The following is a 14,902-nucleotide window of genomic DNA, read 5'->3' on the forward strand; positions in this document are numbered from 1 at the left end:
TCTCAAGGACAGAGAATAAGTGGGCCATTTGGGGAGCAGCAGGGAGGCCAGAGTGGCCAGAACAGGGGCCAGGCTGGCGTGCAGGGTGAGGGGCTGGCTCTCGTCAGGTGTGATGGCAGGAAGCCAGTGGCAGGTTTTCAGCAAAGACAGCGGGGGGAGAGGGGGGTGCTGCGTGCCAGGAGGCTGGACCCTTTTGTGGTCCCGGTGAGAGAGGGGGGGTGCCCCCTCATGGGCAGCAGTGGTGGGGATGGAGACAGATACATCTGGAAGGGAGGCTGGAGAGAGCCAGCCAGTAGGACTTGCTGGTTGGGAGGGTTGGGGGAAGGCAGTGCTCAGAGAAAACTGGAGTTTTGGTTGGTACAGCTGGGTGGACCATTGCATCATTTTCTAAAATTGGAGAAGTGAAGGAAGATGGGCCCGAGTTTCCTTGAGACACCTGTCGGACATCCGTGAAGGGAGTCAGAAATTCAGCGTGGGGCTCACGCAGAGTCAGGGCTGTGGGTGCACATGTGGGCGGCTCGCTCTCCTCCCGGATGAGATGCCCTGGGAGAGACGAGGGAGATGAGCAGAGGATGGGGACGGTGGAGGTGGGAGGGAAGCCCGAGTGGGCGTGGCGTGGGGAGGGCCGGTGCCCCTGAGAAGCCAATGAACCCCTGGGCTTGGCCAGGCAGTCGAGGGCTGCCTCGGGAACGGCTGCCTGAAATGGGTGGAGGGAAAATGGGAGTCGGGAAGTAGAGGTCGAACACAGCTCTATGTGTAGCCTGGAAGGGGCCGGAGGAGTGGGCGCGGAGCTGGGGGGAAGCAGGGGGTCAGGAGTTTGGGTAGCAGGGGGCTGATGCATGGGTGAGGGGCTCGGTGAGAGGGGCAGGGAGCGGGGCTGCAGGCAAATGACCCGAGTGGAGAGGCATTGCTGCACACACCACACTGGCGGCCAAGAGGGAGACACGGACAGACAGACAAACCGGACGACCAAAGGAGGAGAGGGAGTGCGGAGCTCCTGGGGCAGGGAGGCAGGGGGGAGGGGGGAGGGCAGGGCCAGGTCCCAGCCCCCTGTTGGGACGGCTGGCCTTGGATGGGAGGGGAAGCAGATGGTGTGGGCAAAATGCGGGCAGGGTAACGATTTGAAGTAGAAAAATGGGGCGCAGCCCTCCAAAGGCTTCTGGATCTCAATGAGGGGTGTCAGTGTTGCCGGTTTGAGAAGGAAAGACACCTGAGGGAGTCAGCCTGGCGGGGAGCAAACTTAGCGGGGATGGGAGACGTGTAGAAGGATCCGCAGACTGTCCTGTGTGAGGCTGGTGACTTTCTCCAGCGACTTGCAGGTCCAGGCGCGGAGACGAGGGGACATTGAACACGGTTGAGACTTGAGAGCCTCCGGGAAGGAGGGCTTGCAGGCTGGGCCAGGAGGGAAGTGAGGGCACCAGGAGCTGGTGGGAAATAGTGGGGTAACTGGATTGGAGGTACCATGAGGTTGTAACTTCTAGAATGTGGGTGCTGGAATTAGGGGAAACGGAGGAACCGGCAGACGGGCGGTGATTCCCATGGAGGGGACCAGGCAGGAGGAGATCTGGCTGGTCTCCTCACCCACCGTGGCCTTGGGTCTCTGTTTTCTACAAAATGACAAGGGGTGATATCACAGCGCCCATCCCTCAGGGCTGGTTTGAACAAGCTTCACAAGGAGAGTTTGCGGTTTTTCTGAGTTCCTGCTGTCATTGTATTTCCAGATCTGTTCACAAGTGCCCACAAAGACTGCCCCATGCCCCAGGGCACCGGCCCCCTGAACCCAGACTTGCCCTCCAGCCACCCCTCCGCTGTTGTTACAGACCATGTCACTGGCAAGGTAACTGGTCACCTTTCGTCCCCACCTAGGCCCTGGTTCCCAGGGGGTCCCCTACAGCTTCCCGCAGGGAGCCGAACCCTCTCCAATCTTCCCTTCCTGCGGGATCGGAGCCCCGCAGTGTTTGGTATTCAGTTGGATGCAGGTCTGAGTCAGGCTGGGGCAGCCAGGACCTGGACCAGGCTTGTTTAGAAAAGAGTCCCATCTTGGAGATTTTCCCACCCAGACTAACTCAGCCTTGCAGATAACAAGTCCCCCCGCCCCCAGCCACCACCCCTCAGCAGCCTGCATTGCCCTCTGGAAGGTAGAAGTCCATTCTTTTTTTTTTTTTTTTTTAAGTGTATTTATTTAAGCAATCTCTACACCCAACGTGGGGCTTGAACTCACAACCCTGAGAGCAAGAGTTGGGTGCTCTATCGACTGAGTCAGCCAAGCATCCCCAAGGAATGGCATTTTTAGTCCGGATGCATTAGGAAGAGCTTGCTGGGGGCCTTACATCTTGGTGCATAATTTCCGCCCCCACCCCAGAGGTCGTGGCTTGAACCTACCTGTCGATACAATTATTATTATTATAATATATATATATATATATTTTAGCACACACACATGCTAAGTGTCACGCTGGACCCTTTGCATCATGTCACTTGCTTCATGATGACCCGTGAGGTAAATGGTATCATCAACATTTTCGAGAGGAAGACACTGACGTTCTGAGATGTTAAGGCACTCGTCTAAGGATCCCCAGGTGGAAAGCACAGAGTCAAAACTCAAACCCAGGTCCGATTTATCTCCTACACCCACTGCCTCCTGGCAGAGCCACCACTGCCCGGCCCCCACCCCACGTCTTTCTCCGCACGGCAAGGGGAAGCCAGGGCACGACCCCGAGTAGGCAGACCCCGACCTCAGGCAATACCAGAAGGCTGACCCACGCCACCACCCAGGGCCCCATGCCTGCGCCCTCTGCTGGCGCTGCGTGCCAAGCCCTGCCTGACCCTCTTTCTCCTCTCCTTTTAGGACAAACAGATGGATTTCTGTTGGGATCCTTGGCAGGTCCGTGCGTTTGCCCTTCCCCGGTCCAGCCAGCCACAGCTGACACCATTGCCCTTCGCTGTGCAGTGCCCAGCCTGGGCACCCAGTCCCACCGGCCCTGGGGGAGGGGGCCCCGAGGAAAACAGCGGGGTGGGATGGCCCTGTGGGAGTGGGCACAGGGAGGGTGCCTCGTGGGGACGGGAGTGGGGGGGGGCGGGGGTGTCATCTGGCACGTCTCCTTCCGCAGAGGTGCTTCCAGACCACCAACGGCTACCGGTCCGACTCCAGGTCCTGCTCCAGCAACTACAGCGTGGCAGCTCTGGCCACCTCGTCCCTTGTGGGTAGGCCCGACTGCCCTCTCCTACCTTGGAGTTAGCACGCCCCCACCCCCCTCCCCGACACTAGCCACGGGGAGGGCGCAGCCCTGCCACATCCACCATTTTCCAGAAGCCACGCTCCACGCCGGGTTCTGCCTGGAGGGGTGACTTAGCGTCGGGTTAAGTTGCTGAGGTATCCCGAAGCTGCGAGGGGCCGGCCCCGAGTTTTCAGACCTCTGCAGCAGATGCAGGTTGCCCGTCACCCCACCTGTGCGAGTGCTTTGTTGAGGGGTTGTCCTCAAGGGCGGTTTGTAGGAGTGAGGCAGCAGGGTGGGGGGTGGGGGGGAGCTCAGCAAAGCTGGGGCTTGCGGGAGGAGGCGTTCTGAGCCTGACGCCCGAGGGAACTCACGCCCGGAGGCTGGTGGGTATCACTCCCCCTTTGGCCCATTGTTGCCTCTGGGGAGACTCTCCGGCCTCCAGGGCATCTCTGGGTGAGGCCACCGCCCTCAGCCAAGGGCAAGTCTCCAGGCTGTTCTCAGCTCGCCAGCCTTTTTGCTCACAGGTCTGTTCCATGTACCCGAGGCTCCCGTCTCCCTAAACCTGTCACGGTCCCCCAGAGTGCCCGCCCTGCCCTCCCTCCCGTTTGCCTGGACCGTTTCCCACTGGAAACCCCCTTCCTGTGCCTCACCTGCCCTGCAGGGGCCACTCAAGCCTCCTCCGAGGACCTTTGCTGGCTGCCTGCGCATCTAGCTTGGGGCGGGGGGCTTCCCCCTCTTCCTCGCCTCCGTCCTTCCCATTTCCTGTTCTATGGCTCTGGTGGTCCTTGGTGGATACCCCGTCTTGCTTAAATATTGCTGTTCCTTGCGTCGTGGCTCTGAGATCCCAGTGACTGTGCTCGGCCTCGGTTCAGAGAGACGCTGAATCATTCCTGACAGCGCTTTCTGTCAACTTCCGCACGCAGCCGGTCTACCCCTGAGAACCCCCGGGCCGGCGTCCCCGCTGCCCAGGCCCTGTCCTGTCTCTCGCTGGATCCCTTTAATGGTTCCTGATGGGGCCTCATCTCCACCCTTGGGCCCATCCCCTAATTAGGACGCTCTTCCTAAACAACAGATCTCACCTCAGCAGCCACTCTCCTGCTCCTTAGCCTGCTGTGGCTCCCCACTGCTAGAAGGAAAATGCCAGAGTCTTTAGTCTGGCTCTCCCAGCCCCAAGTCTAGCCCCTGGTGGGCTCCCCAGCCTCTTCCACCCCAGTCCTAGTTACCCCCACTTCTCATCCCTGGGAGTCCTGGAATGATGCCAGATTCTTCCATGCCTTCCTCCTCGTCTCATCTCTGAAATAGCCTCCAGTCTTGCCTTCATCTGTCCAAGGCACCTACAAACCTACCAACCTACCTGTAAAGCTCAACCTCAGTCCACCTCTTCCAGGAAGCCTTCCTGGTATGCCGCCTCCCACACAGGTCTCCCCTGACACACAGCGTCAGCAGAGCTGGCACTGGCCTTGGCAAAGGGGGTGCTCTCTCAGCACTTATCAAGTAATGGATGAAGGGAGAGGGCCAGGTGGATCCCGAGTGGATCTTTGGGGCAGAGGGGTCTGAACCTGGTCAAAGGGAATGAGGTGTGGCAGGCCTGGGGAGGAAGCACCAAGTGGAGGGGAACATTGCCTGAGAGCGGCTGCTGGGGGGTATGGAACCTCCACATGAGTGGGGAGCAGCTAAGTGAGGTGGGACCTTGGGGCTTGGGGAGGGCGTGGGGCACAGAGTGGGCATGGGCAGGGCAGGGAGACTTGCACAGATAGATACAGGGCTTTGTGGGTAGGGGGCTTTGAGGACACAGGGTACTGGGTGAGCACAGAGCATTGATGGATGGGAGGGTACAGGCCACTGGGAGTGGCTGGGGTAGTGGGGGTGGGGCCCTGAGCTGGGTTCTGTGTCAGAGCGGTCACCCAGCTGCCCTCCGTGCCCCCAGGGGTGGTGCAGAGCATCAAGGACCACATCACCAAGCCCACGGCCATGGCGCGTGGCCGCGTGGCCCACCTCATCGAGTGGAAGGGCTGGCGTGCCCAGCGCTCAGGCTGGGAGCCGTCCCCCGCCGAGGATGAGCACTACTGCTGCCTTCCGGATGAGCTGCGGGAGGCCCGCTTTGCGGCAGGTCAGCGGTTGGGGGCGGGGAGCATGGGGACAGGACGGTCGGGTCTCTGGTCCTTAGGGGACCGAGGGTCACCACATGGGCATTGTCTAGGCAAGGCAAAAAAATGCCAGGGGGTGGACAGGGCATTAGGTGGGCGCTCTGATCACCGGGGCCTGGATGGACAGCCCAGCTCGCCGCGAGGGTGCCCGGCGCCCGCGAGTCCTGGCGCCGAGGTCCCGCCCGCACCTCTGCCCTGTCCCTGCTGAGCCGAGTCCCACTGTCCCCCCTCTCCCAGGGGTGGCCGAACAGTTTGCTATCACAGAGGCCACACTGAGCGCCTGGTCCTCGCTGGACAACGAGGAGCTTCACCCCGAGAACGGCCCTCAGGACATCGTCCAGCTGCAGGGTATGGCCATGCGGGGCGCGGGGCGGGGTGGGGGGCGGGGAGGGGCTGGTGGAGCAGAGCAGGGCCTGGGTGCCTGCCCTGCCATCAGATGCACTGTGACCACGGACAAGCCCCCCTTCCCTCAGCCTTGGTTTCTGCATCTGTGGAATGGGGCTGCGGATCCTTGCCCTGCCCGCTGCCCGAGGAGAGCCCTAAGTGTAAAGGAGAGAATAATAGTAATAACGGGGATTAAGTGTGTTGTGCCTTACATGTGTTATTTCACTTAATCCTCACAACACCTCTAAGAAGTAGGCCCTGTTATTATCTCAGGAAAACTGAGGCACCAGAAAACTTGCCCTAGGTTACACAGCTAGAGGCATCAGAGCCAGGATCTGAACCTTAATACCTAGCACAACCAACCACTTTTCTAGAGCCCCAGGTCACCCCAGGTTACTGCTTCAACAGGCCTTGGTCCTGGGTGAAGCCTGCATTACCCATTATTTCATTTGATCCTTCCTCTGACAGTGAGGGGAGGGAAGGGCCCGGAGGCCCGGAAAGAACCCTGGTTTCAGTGGTTCAATTGTTCGGAAAGAACAATTTTCAGAGCACAGGATTCAGATTCGAGTGCAGACAACAGTCTGTGTTTAACTCCTCCACTCACTCCACCACCCCTGGAACCCCCCAGAGAGAAACTGGCGCTCAGAGAGGTTCCGTGATTTGCCCAAGGTCACACAGCTCAGCAGTGACCAAACACGGCCCCCCACCTTCCCTCACACACCAGGAGAGGGTGAGGAGTGGGGTCCGGGACTCCGGTCCTCATGGCCCCTCCCCCTCCGGTTGGTTTTCCAGACCTGGAGAGCGTCTACCTACAGGACAGTTTTCTGAGCGGCCCCTCGCAGGACGACAGTCTTCTGGCCTTCTCCTCCCCTGGCCTCTCCCCTGATGGCTGGCCCTCGCCCGATGAGCCCCCCGTCACAGCTGCCGACCCCCAGCCCCCCAGCCCGGAACAGCAACATTGGAAGCCGCTGCCTAGGGGCTCGGGGCCTGAGGGTGGGGCCCACGTGCAGGGCTCCCTCCCCTCGGTGGACAGCATGTCCCTCTCGGAGGAGGAAGATGAGGTGTTCTATAACTGAGGTGGGGGCCAGATGGCTCAGAGCCGCCTCCTACTGTGACCTTGCCTGGGGGGCAGCCCAGGCATTATCAGGACGTTGGGGTCTGGGCTGGGCATCTCCTGACCCCTCAGGGCAGGCAGAGGGTGGGTGCAGCAGGGATGGGGGTCCGAGAACTCCCGTGGNTGGAACAGCAGCATTGGAGGCCGCTGCCTAGGGGCTCGGGGCCTGAGGGTGGGGCCCACGTGCAGGGCTCCCTCCCCTCGGTGGACAGCATGTCCCTCTCGGAGGAGGAAGATGAGGTGTTCTATAACTGAGGTGGGGGCCAGATGGCTCAGAGCCGCCTCCTACTGTGACCTTGCCTGGGGGGCAGCCCAGGCATTATCAGGACGTTGGGGTCTGGGCTGGGCATCTCCTGACCCCTCAGGGCAGGCAGAGGGTGGGTGCAGCAGGGATGGGGGTCCGAGAACTCCCGTGGACCACTGTGTGCCTCCATGGACCTGCCCCAGCAGTGGGAGCCATAACCCCCTTCTCCCTTCTTTACTCGGCTCAGGTGGGCACCTTCCCCGCAGGGTCTCTGCCATCCGTGAGCTCGAGGGTTCTCAGCGGACTCCAGGGCAAGCTGCCCGGAGGCACCTGCAGCTGGGCCCCCAGGCAGACAGCCGCAGAAGGGCCTAGGAGACCCACTTGGAGTGGGATCTGGGGACCCTGCCTTGACCCCGGGGCTCAGTCCCTCCCCCTCCCTCTGTGTCCGTGCCCTCTATCCTCCCCCACCTCCCCGCCCTGGGAAGTGGGGCGGCCTCTCTGGTAGCTAAGTGTCTATTTCTCAGCCCCCTTCACGAGAATCTCTGTCACTGGAGGGTCTGTTCCTCCCTCACTCTCTGAACCTGCTCCCTGGTGCCCTTACGCCCTTCCCTGCACCCTCCTCCTGAACCCCTGAAGGTTCTCTGCAGACATTAAAGTGGTGGATTCACCCAGTGAACTTGGCCTGGTCTCTGGGGGAAGGTGTGTCCTCGGGCTCCTGGGGTAAGGGGCTTCTAGAGGGACTTAGGGGAGGGTCCCTGTGCCCCAGCACACATACAGGCGGTCCAGCTACTGCCACCCAGCCACGTGGGGCCCCATGGACGATGCCCAAGGTTCTGCAGAGCCCCCAGGAGCCACGCCCAGGGACACTGCTTTATCAGCCCCGGCTCAGCCAAGGAGGAAGTTGGGGCTGGGGTGAGGGTTCTTCTTATACCTGAGGACAAGCACCATGAGACCTGGCGGGGACCTGCTCTCCTGTTTATTTCCGTGCCAGGAAGGGGGCGCAGGAGGAGCAGTGGGAAGCCAGAGGCCCGGGCCTGTGATGCCCACGTGGCCACCAGGGGGCCCCAAGAGCTCGCTCAGGGCCAGCGCAGGTATGTCACCACCCCAGGAGCTGAGGCAAGGGGGTCTGCAGCTCTGGGAATCAGCTTTATTTTTCTCAGGAGCCTCTGGTTGGGAGTCCTACACCCCCCAGAACGCATCTGTGCCCGCCCTTGGTGACAGCCCATACCCATGTCTTCACTGCGAATGGCGAATTTTCTATGAGCACCCACAGTCCACTGCTTTTCTGCAGTCTCCAGTTCAGCTCTGTCCAAGGTGAACTTGTCTTTTAAGGCACATAGTGCTTGTGGCACCCAGGACGGATCATGGTGAACAGGGAACCCCCTTCGGCGCTTGGTTAGAGCTGCCCGCTACACCGAGGAGTTGAGCGGGGCTGCAGGCGTGTTGTGATGGGGGAGAGAGGCAGGGTCCCTGGCCAGCCCCCTTCACCAGGGCAGCTGAGGCGCTCTGTTTCCTCTAGCCAGGCTGGCTCACTTTGGTGCTGGCGGGTTTGTCAGGTTAGAAATTGCTTTCTTCAACTAGAACAGAGAAAGAGGGTTTGGGGGGAGGGAGGATGTAGAAGAGGCTGAGAGTGGGGGTTCCAGTATTATCGGACTCTACTCAGGGTTGATTCTGGGGTGAGTGTTGAAGCCAGTGCCCTGCCCCCTCCACTACTGCACAGATGGGATTATTTAGGTTCACAGAATGGCAGGATGGGCCACTGGCCACAAAACTGGCTAGCCACTCTGGGCCAAAAAGTAGGGCTTATCAGAATCCAGTGAGGCCCCTCTAAATTTGGGTGGGAGGATGCTGGTGCTCCCCTTGCCTCCCCGGCCTGCTAGAGCGTGGCTCCTCCGCCTTGCTCCACCCCTGGGACCCTCGTACCTCCACCCAAGACACGGAGCCTACAGCTCTGCCCCGAGATGTCACAGGGAGGGACTGAAGGTTCAACAGCTCGAAGAGATTGTGTGCCTGGAGGAGGGGTTGTTAGGAGACATTGGAGGACATGTGCTGCTCAGCCGGCCTCTCTAGCTTCAATCTCTCCCTGGCCTGGGGGCTGTGAGCTGAGGTGGAGGCCCTGGCCTGGGCTCTGTCCCAGGGGTGCCCACCTGCCTGTCTCTGAGCCTGGGAAGGGGTGGGGGGGACCCGTAGTGGTGNCAATGCCCGCCATGACCACCAGAGGTCTCCAGAGTCCACACAAGGGACCAATGGCAAGGACCCGTTAATTTAGACGGACCCTGCATCATCCAGTGGCACAGAGGGGCTGAGGCCAGCCCCAGGCGCCCGACCCCATGTGCCAGGCTCTGTGTTGCAGAGTGACACTGGATCAGAATTCAGAGTGATTCAGTAATTTGCCCAAGATCACACGAGGAGAATATGGTAGACCTGAAACTGAGACCCCTCTGTGCCTTGATGCAAAGACGTATTTTTAACTACTGTATCTCTCCACCCAGAGGCCTCTGCTCCCCCAAGCTCTCCCTCTTCCCAGGAGCCCTAGGAATAAAGGACGGACAGGACAAGAACTGCTGTGTCCATTCTGCAGATGAGGAAGCAGACCCAAGAGAAGCAGAGTGTGCCAAGAAAGCGGGAGCTTAAGTTCCCCTCCTGGGCTCTTTCCCTCTATCCCACAGCCCTTGTCTGCCCGCATGCCTGCACGCCCCACTCCTCCCCACTACCTCCGGCTACCTGGTGCAGGGAGGTCTCTGGAGACAGCTGCAGGGTCACTGGCTCCACGGGACAGCCCCCAGCCAAGATGTCCTGCAGACACTGCTGGGGATGGGGGAAGGATCATGGGAGCCTGGGCCAGCCGCCCCGCCCCCTCCTCCAGGCTGGCCCCCTCAAATCACCTTTCCCAGAGGCCCCTCCCCTCACTACCCTGTGACCGCTCCCCATCCTGTACTCACCTGGTGTCCTGGAGCCCAGGAAGGTGGCTCGGCCTGGAGTGCCTGCACCAGGTGGGCTCTTTCCATGGTGCCCACCAGTATCTGAGACTCTGCACGCGTGGAGGGAGACAGCCGCATTAGGAAGAGGAAACTTACATCTGCCGGGCACTTACTATGTGCCAAGAACTGTACTGGCTGTTCTCGTGACTCTCGGGAACCTGAGGCAGCCTGCGTGTCAGCAAGTCTTATCTCTTGTTTTACAGAAGAGGAAGCTGAGGCTCAGAGGCACAGAGAGGTTGATTGTCTTGCCCAACGTCACTCAGCTTCTGATGTGGAGGGATGGTAGTTGAGGGAGCTGGGTAAGGTAAGGCTGCCAGGGGGCCGGGAGCTTACCTGCCCTCCCTTATGTGTCCCTGTGGCAGGGCCTCTAGGCAGGAGCAGACTGGGGAGAAATGCATGATGTCTGTGCAGCAGGGCTGGGCTTTGCCCCTCATTTCCCACAGGGACTTTCACATCTGGCTCAGCCCGGTGAGAAATGTGAACCCGGAAGGCCACCATGTTCTGAGGTCCTACTGTGTGCTGAGGGCTTGGCAAGCCTCACTCCGGGCTATGACTGGAGCTGGCATGGACTCCATTTTTTGTTTTTTGTTTTTTTAATGTTTTGTTTATTTCTGAGAGAGCTAGTGAGCATGAGCAGGGGAGGGGCAGAGAGAGAGGGAGACACAGAATCTGAAACAGGCTCTAGGCTCTGAGCTGGCTGTCAGCACAGAGCCCGACACGGGGCTCGAACCCAGGAACCTTAACCGACTGAGCCACCCAGGCGCCCCCTGGACTTGGTTTTGAGGGGGCAGCCCCGGTGTGCTTCCTTCTTGTCACATAAAATTAAAACTTCACAACTAGACATGTAAATACTCTCCCTTTAAGCAACAACAACAATAACAATTAAAGTTATCTTTTAGGCAAGCGGCAGGGTCCCCCAGCCTGGGCCCGTGCTGGTTGAGAGCTCTGTTTCCTGTGGCTCTGAGGGTAAAAGTAGACTTTGTCTTGGAGGCCAGTTCTGTCTTTGATCCAGGAGGTGAAGCCTCCTGGGGGATCCATACATATGCAAATATTTTCAAATGGAATATTTGGTGTATTCTGTGGGATAATGTTAAAGGTATCCTGCTTTGAGTGAGGAGGGGGCCTGGCATTTAGGGTGAGCGCCTCTGACAGCTCCATATTGTATGGGTCCCTGTTTTCCAGGGAGGGAAACAGCAATTCATAGATCTTAAGGGGTTTGCCCAGGATTCTGTTGCTCATAAATGGCTTTATGAGCTCTTGGGGTGGGTATGAGGGTGACCCATCCAGTTGTGAAGGTGGCTCACTGAACAAGGCACCTGCTGAAAGGATGAGTGGGAATCAAACTCCAGCTGTGCTGTGCTTGCCAAGGGCGTACCTTGTCTTGTTTGCACATGTGGGCTGACAGTGGCCTGAATGGACATAGCTGCCTCCCCCCGCCCCCCACCCCCGCATGTCTTTCCCACTCTTACTGTACTTGCCCCAGAGGGAGATGATGCTTAGCTGGATTCTTCCCCAAGATTCAGCTTGTGTGTCTTTTAACAAATGCGCCCGTCCATTTTCTTTAAAGAGATCTCTTTCTCATGGCAACAGGGTTTCGAGAGAGGTGACTAGCTGGGGAAAGCTTGAAGGGGGGACCCTCGTAGTGTTCCCAACATTTTATCCCCACTCCCAAGCACACGAGGCCTGGTTTCTAAAATTCCTAAAGGCATCCGTGGAGTCCCTGACAATCCTGCGTCTCATTTAAACATGTCACCTACCCCCAAGGGAGGGCGGTTACTATCTCCATTTTACCAGTGAGGAAACAGGCTCAGAGAGGTGATGTGACCCACCTAAGGTCACACAGTTGCAGAGAGAAGATGCAGAGTCAGGTGCCTGACAGGTCCAATGCCCTGCTTTCCCTCTGCTGGACCTGAGCCTCCAGGGCTGAAGAGAAAGGCAGAGGGAATGTGCCCTCCCCACCCATGCTTCCCCCCTTCCTGCCAGGCACCTGTGCTTTCCACCAGGAGGTACTTGGCTATGTCTGTGGAGGTCACGACCTTGACCACTTCCTCCAGCGGTGTGTCCTTGGCCAGTGTGGTGATGGTACAGTTCATGAAGTGCTCCACAATCACCCGGTGAGAGCTGAAGGCAGAGGGTGCTCCCTTCAGGTCCTGGAGTGGAGGGGTATCCAGACCCCAGGAAGAGGCAGGGGTACCTGAGGGGAGCTGCTTCTTGGCTGCGGGCAGGTGCTGAGAGATTCCTAGGATGAGCAACTCCCAGAACCCCAAGGTGGGGAGGAACTCGGGGCCCAGCTCACCTACGACCTGACTCTGGATTCCTAGCTCCCAAACCCCTTATCTCCACCCCACCCCCACCCCCCAGACTGTCCCAGTTTGGACTATTTTACTCAGAAGCCTCCCTGGAAAATTTCATTTGAAGAAAAGTTTTATGGCAAAATGAAAAAATAGCTTTAAAGTTTGAAAATCCCTGGAATAGCCACCCCCATTTTACAGATGGAGAAACTGAGGTCTGGAGCAAGATGGCAGCTTGCACATGTTGGAAGCTGGGCCTTGGGCCCAGGACTCTCAGGGCCTCTTAGTTCTGCTTCTCTGGGAGCAGAGGCTACTCTGGCCCCGTCTGGCCATGTGAGGACCTGAAAGCCTGACTCTAGCTCCCCGTGTCCCAGCCAGGACAGCAGAGCAGGAGTGGGAGAGAGGAGGGGCCTTCCAGATCTGGCCCTGATTCTCTGTGTGATGGGAGTAAGACAAGGCATCTCTCTGAGCCCCGGTTTCCAGCAAATGGGCAATCTCTGCCCTTCTGTCGTGAGGACAGACTGACAGCTAATAAGACACAGAGGCGCAGGAGGCCAAGGACTTGCCCAAGGTCCTGGAGGGAGCCGCAGAGAGTGGGGACGAGATGACTGTGTGTTGGCCCCTTCCATACCACCCGCGTCCAAGGTCAGCCACAGTGAGGGTTTTTGGAGGGGGGGGGGCCTCACCCCAGCCCACCCAGACCCATCACCCCCATCAACCAGCCCAAGGTGGGCACCTCTCACCTGATCTTTCGACCTCGGATCCATGGAAGGTATGGCAGCTTCTTGACGATGATGGTGCCATCATAGAAGGAAGGCTGGAGGCTCTGGGCAATGGCGTTCGCTGCCAGCACGGCCATCAACACCGGCAAGGCGTGCACTATCTGGCCAGTCAGCTCGAAGGCCAGCAGCGCCGTGGAGATGGTGTGGGTCACAGCACCTGAGAAGGCCGCAGCCCCTACAGGGCGCAGAGCCCCGGCGGGTGGCTCAGGCCAGGGGCCAGCAGAGGGCAGAGCCACTGGGGCTATGGCCGAGTGCTTGGCGGAAATCGCCCAGAAGCCACGTGCTGGAAGAGGCCCCGTGGCTGGGCTGGGTGAGGGGGAGTGTGGGGCGTCAGGGACAAGATGGGTGCTACAGAGCATAACGGGGGCTCAGGGGATGGGGCTCAAGGAGGGGGCTCAGGAGGACGCTCGGTGACTCCCCGTGCCCTGCAGGACCACAGGCCAATCCTCCAGGTCCAGCCCAGCTCCATGTCTCCCTGCCCAGTGGGGACTCACCTGCCAGGGCGTACCCTCCCGGCATAATGGGGTTGGTGACCCCTCCGGCCACGATGCCCTCAGGGAAGGCAACGGCGAGGGCCTCCCCAATGAGGCGCCCGATAGCAGCTCCTGGCCGCAGACAGCATGAGGAGGGGGAGACACGCTGACCCAGCTCCCATAAGCCCTCCATTCCTGGGGACCAGCCTCAGTGCCGTCTGAGGAGGGAGGGGAAGGGCCAAGAGCCATGGCCCTGCCCCACTAACCCTGAACTTCTCGGACCGTCGGAACCCCAGACTCACCGAAGATGAATATGGGCATGAAGTACCCAGCAGGCATGGGGATGGTGGTGGCCAGAATCAGCATCCAGAACTGTGGGCAGTAGGAAACAGGGTGTGGGGGTGGGGGTGGGGGGCAGAGGTCAGAAGCAGCCGGACAGGAGTGGACAAGAAGGAATCGACAAGGAACAGGGGAGTGTCCCAGGGGGGAGGAGGGGGTGTGGGCACGGCTGTCGCCAGTGTCTGGTGTCAGGAAGGCGCTGACCAAGGGCAGGAAACCCGCCCTGACAAAGTATCTACTATGTGCCTGGCACTGCGTCAAGGGCTTTCCTTTCTTCCTTCTCAACCTTCCCTTGGAGGTAAGCACAGCAACCACCCCATTTTAAAGATGGGGAAACTGAGGCTCAGAGAATTGAAGCAACTCAGCCAGGGCCACACAGCTGGCAAGAGGCAGATCAGGCGGTCTGAGTGGAAGGCCAGCCCCCAGGCGCTGTGCCACATGCAACCATGTCTCCCCTCCCAGGCTGGTCTCCACTCTGTGCGCTCCCGGGGGGTGGGGGCCGGCACCCACCTTCATAACCAGGAAGAAGGCGAGGGTCCCAAAGATGGTGAACCGTGGGTGGTACCACTCAAACCACAGGTTCTGGGGGTCGAGCTCCTTGGGCCAGGGTGGGGACGAGTTCCGGGTCATCAGTGCCCACGAGTTGTTGTCGAACAGGGAGTCCAGATGCTCCTTCATGGACAGCTGGTGCAGGGGGCAGGTCGGTGAGGGGGCTGGGGGGCCATTCCTGCCTCAAAGCCTCCTCTGCCACTCCCCCCCTTGGGAAGGGCTCTGATGTCCCAGAGCTGCCGTTCCTCATTTGGAACTTGAGGATGAGCCACAAGCTTCCCCTTACAGGTGTGGTGGGGATTACACGAGATGACAGGCACGAAGTGGGTGATGGATGGGGCTCCCCACTCCCACCCCAGCCCCGCGCCCCTTACCCGGGA

The 14,902-nt window shown here is 59.6% G+C and overlaps 2 protein-coding genes across 2 annotated transcripts in view; one reads left to right on the forward strand and one right to left on the reverse strand.

Moving 5' to 3' along the window:
• Nucleotides 1–1,725: 1,725 nt before the first annotated feature.
• On the forward strand, nt 1,726–6,958 carry FAM131C (family with sequence similarity 131 member C). The gene is made up of 6 exons (XM_077775803.1): nt 1,726–1,837; nt 2,849–2,884; nt 3,111–3,204; nt 5,146–5,328; nt 5,603–5,713; nt 6,542–6,958. The coding sequence occupies exons 1-6, from the start codon at nt 1,754–1,756 to the stop codon at nt 6,823–6,825; spliced, it is 792 nt and encodes a 263-aa protein (XP_077631929.1). The 5' UTR covers nt 1,726–1,753; the 3' UTR covers nt 6,826–6,958.
• A 1,230-nt stretch (nt 6,959–8,188) lies between these two features.
• LOC144241137 (chloride channel protein ClC-Ka) overlaps nt 8,189–14,902 on the reverse strand; it is a 12,260-nt gene continuing 5,546 nt past the window's right edge. Inside the window, exons 13-21 of the mRNA XM_077775585.1 lie at nt 14,484–14,661; nt 13,937–14,006; nt 13,656–13,766; nt 13,123–13,336; nt 12,076–12,209; nt 10,050–10,138; nt 9,832–9,915; nt 9,031–9,117; nt 8,189–8,684 (exon numbers count right to left, since the gene is read on the reverse strand). Of these exons, the coding sequence (XP_077631711.1) occupies nt 8,637–8,684; nt 9,031–9,117; nt 9,832–9,915; nt 10,050–10,138; nt 12,076–12,209; nt 13,123–13,336; nt 13,656–13,766; nt 13,937–14,006; nt 14,484–14,661 (1,015 nt within the window). The 3' untranslated portion in view covers nt 8,189–8,636. The remainder of the gene's footprint in view (nt 8,685–9,030; nt 9,118–9,831; nt 9,916–10,049; nt 10,139–12,075; nt 12,210–13,122; nt 13,337–13,655; nt 13,767–13,936; nt 14,007–14,483; nt 14,662–14,902) is intronic.

This window comes from Crocuta crocuta, unplaced genomic scaffold (assembly GCF_008692635.1).
Source record: "Crocuta crocuta isolate KB4526 unplaced genomic scaffold, BGI_CrCroc_1.0 scaffold127, whole genome shotgun sequence".
Lineage (NCBI taxonomy): Eukaryota > Metazoa > Chordata > Mammalia > Carnivora > Hyaenidae > Crocuta > Crocuta crocuta.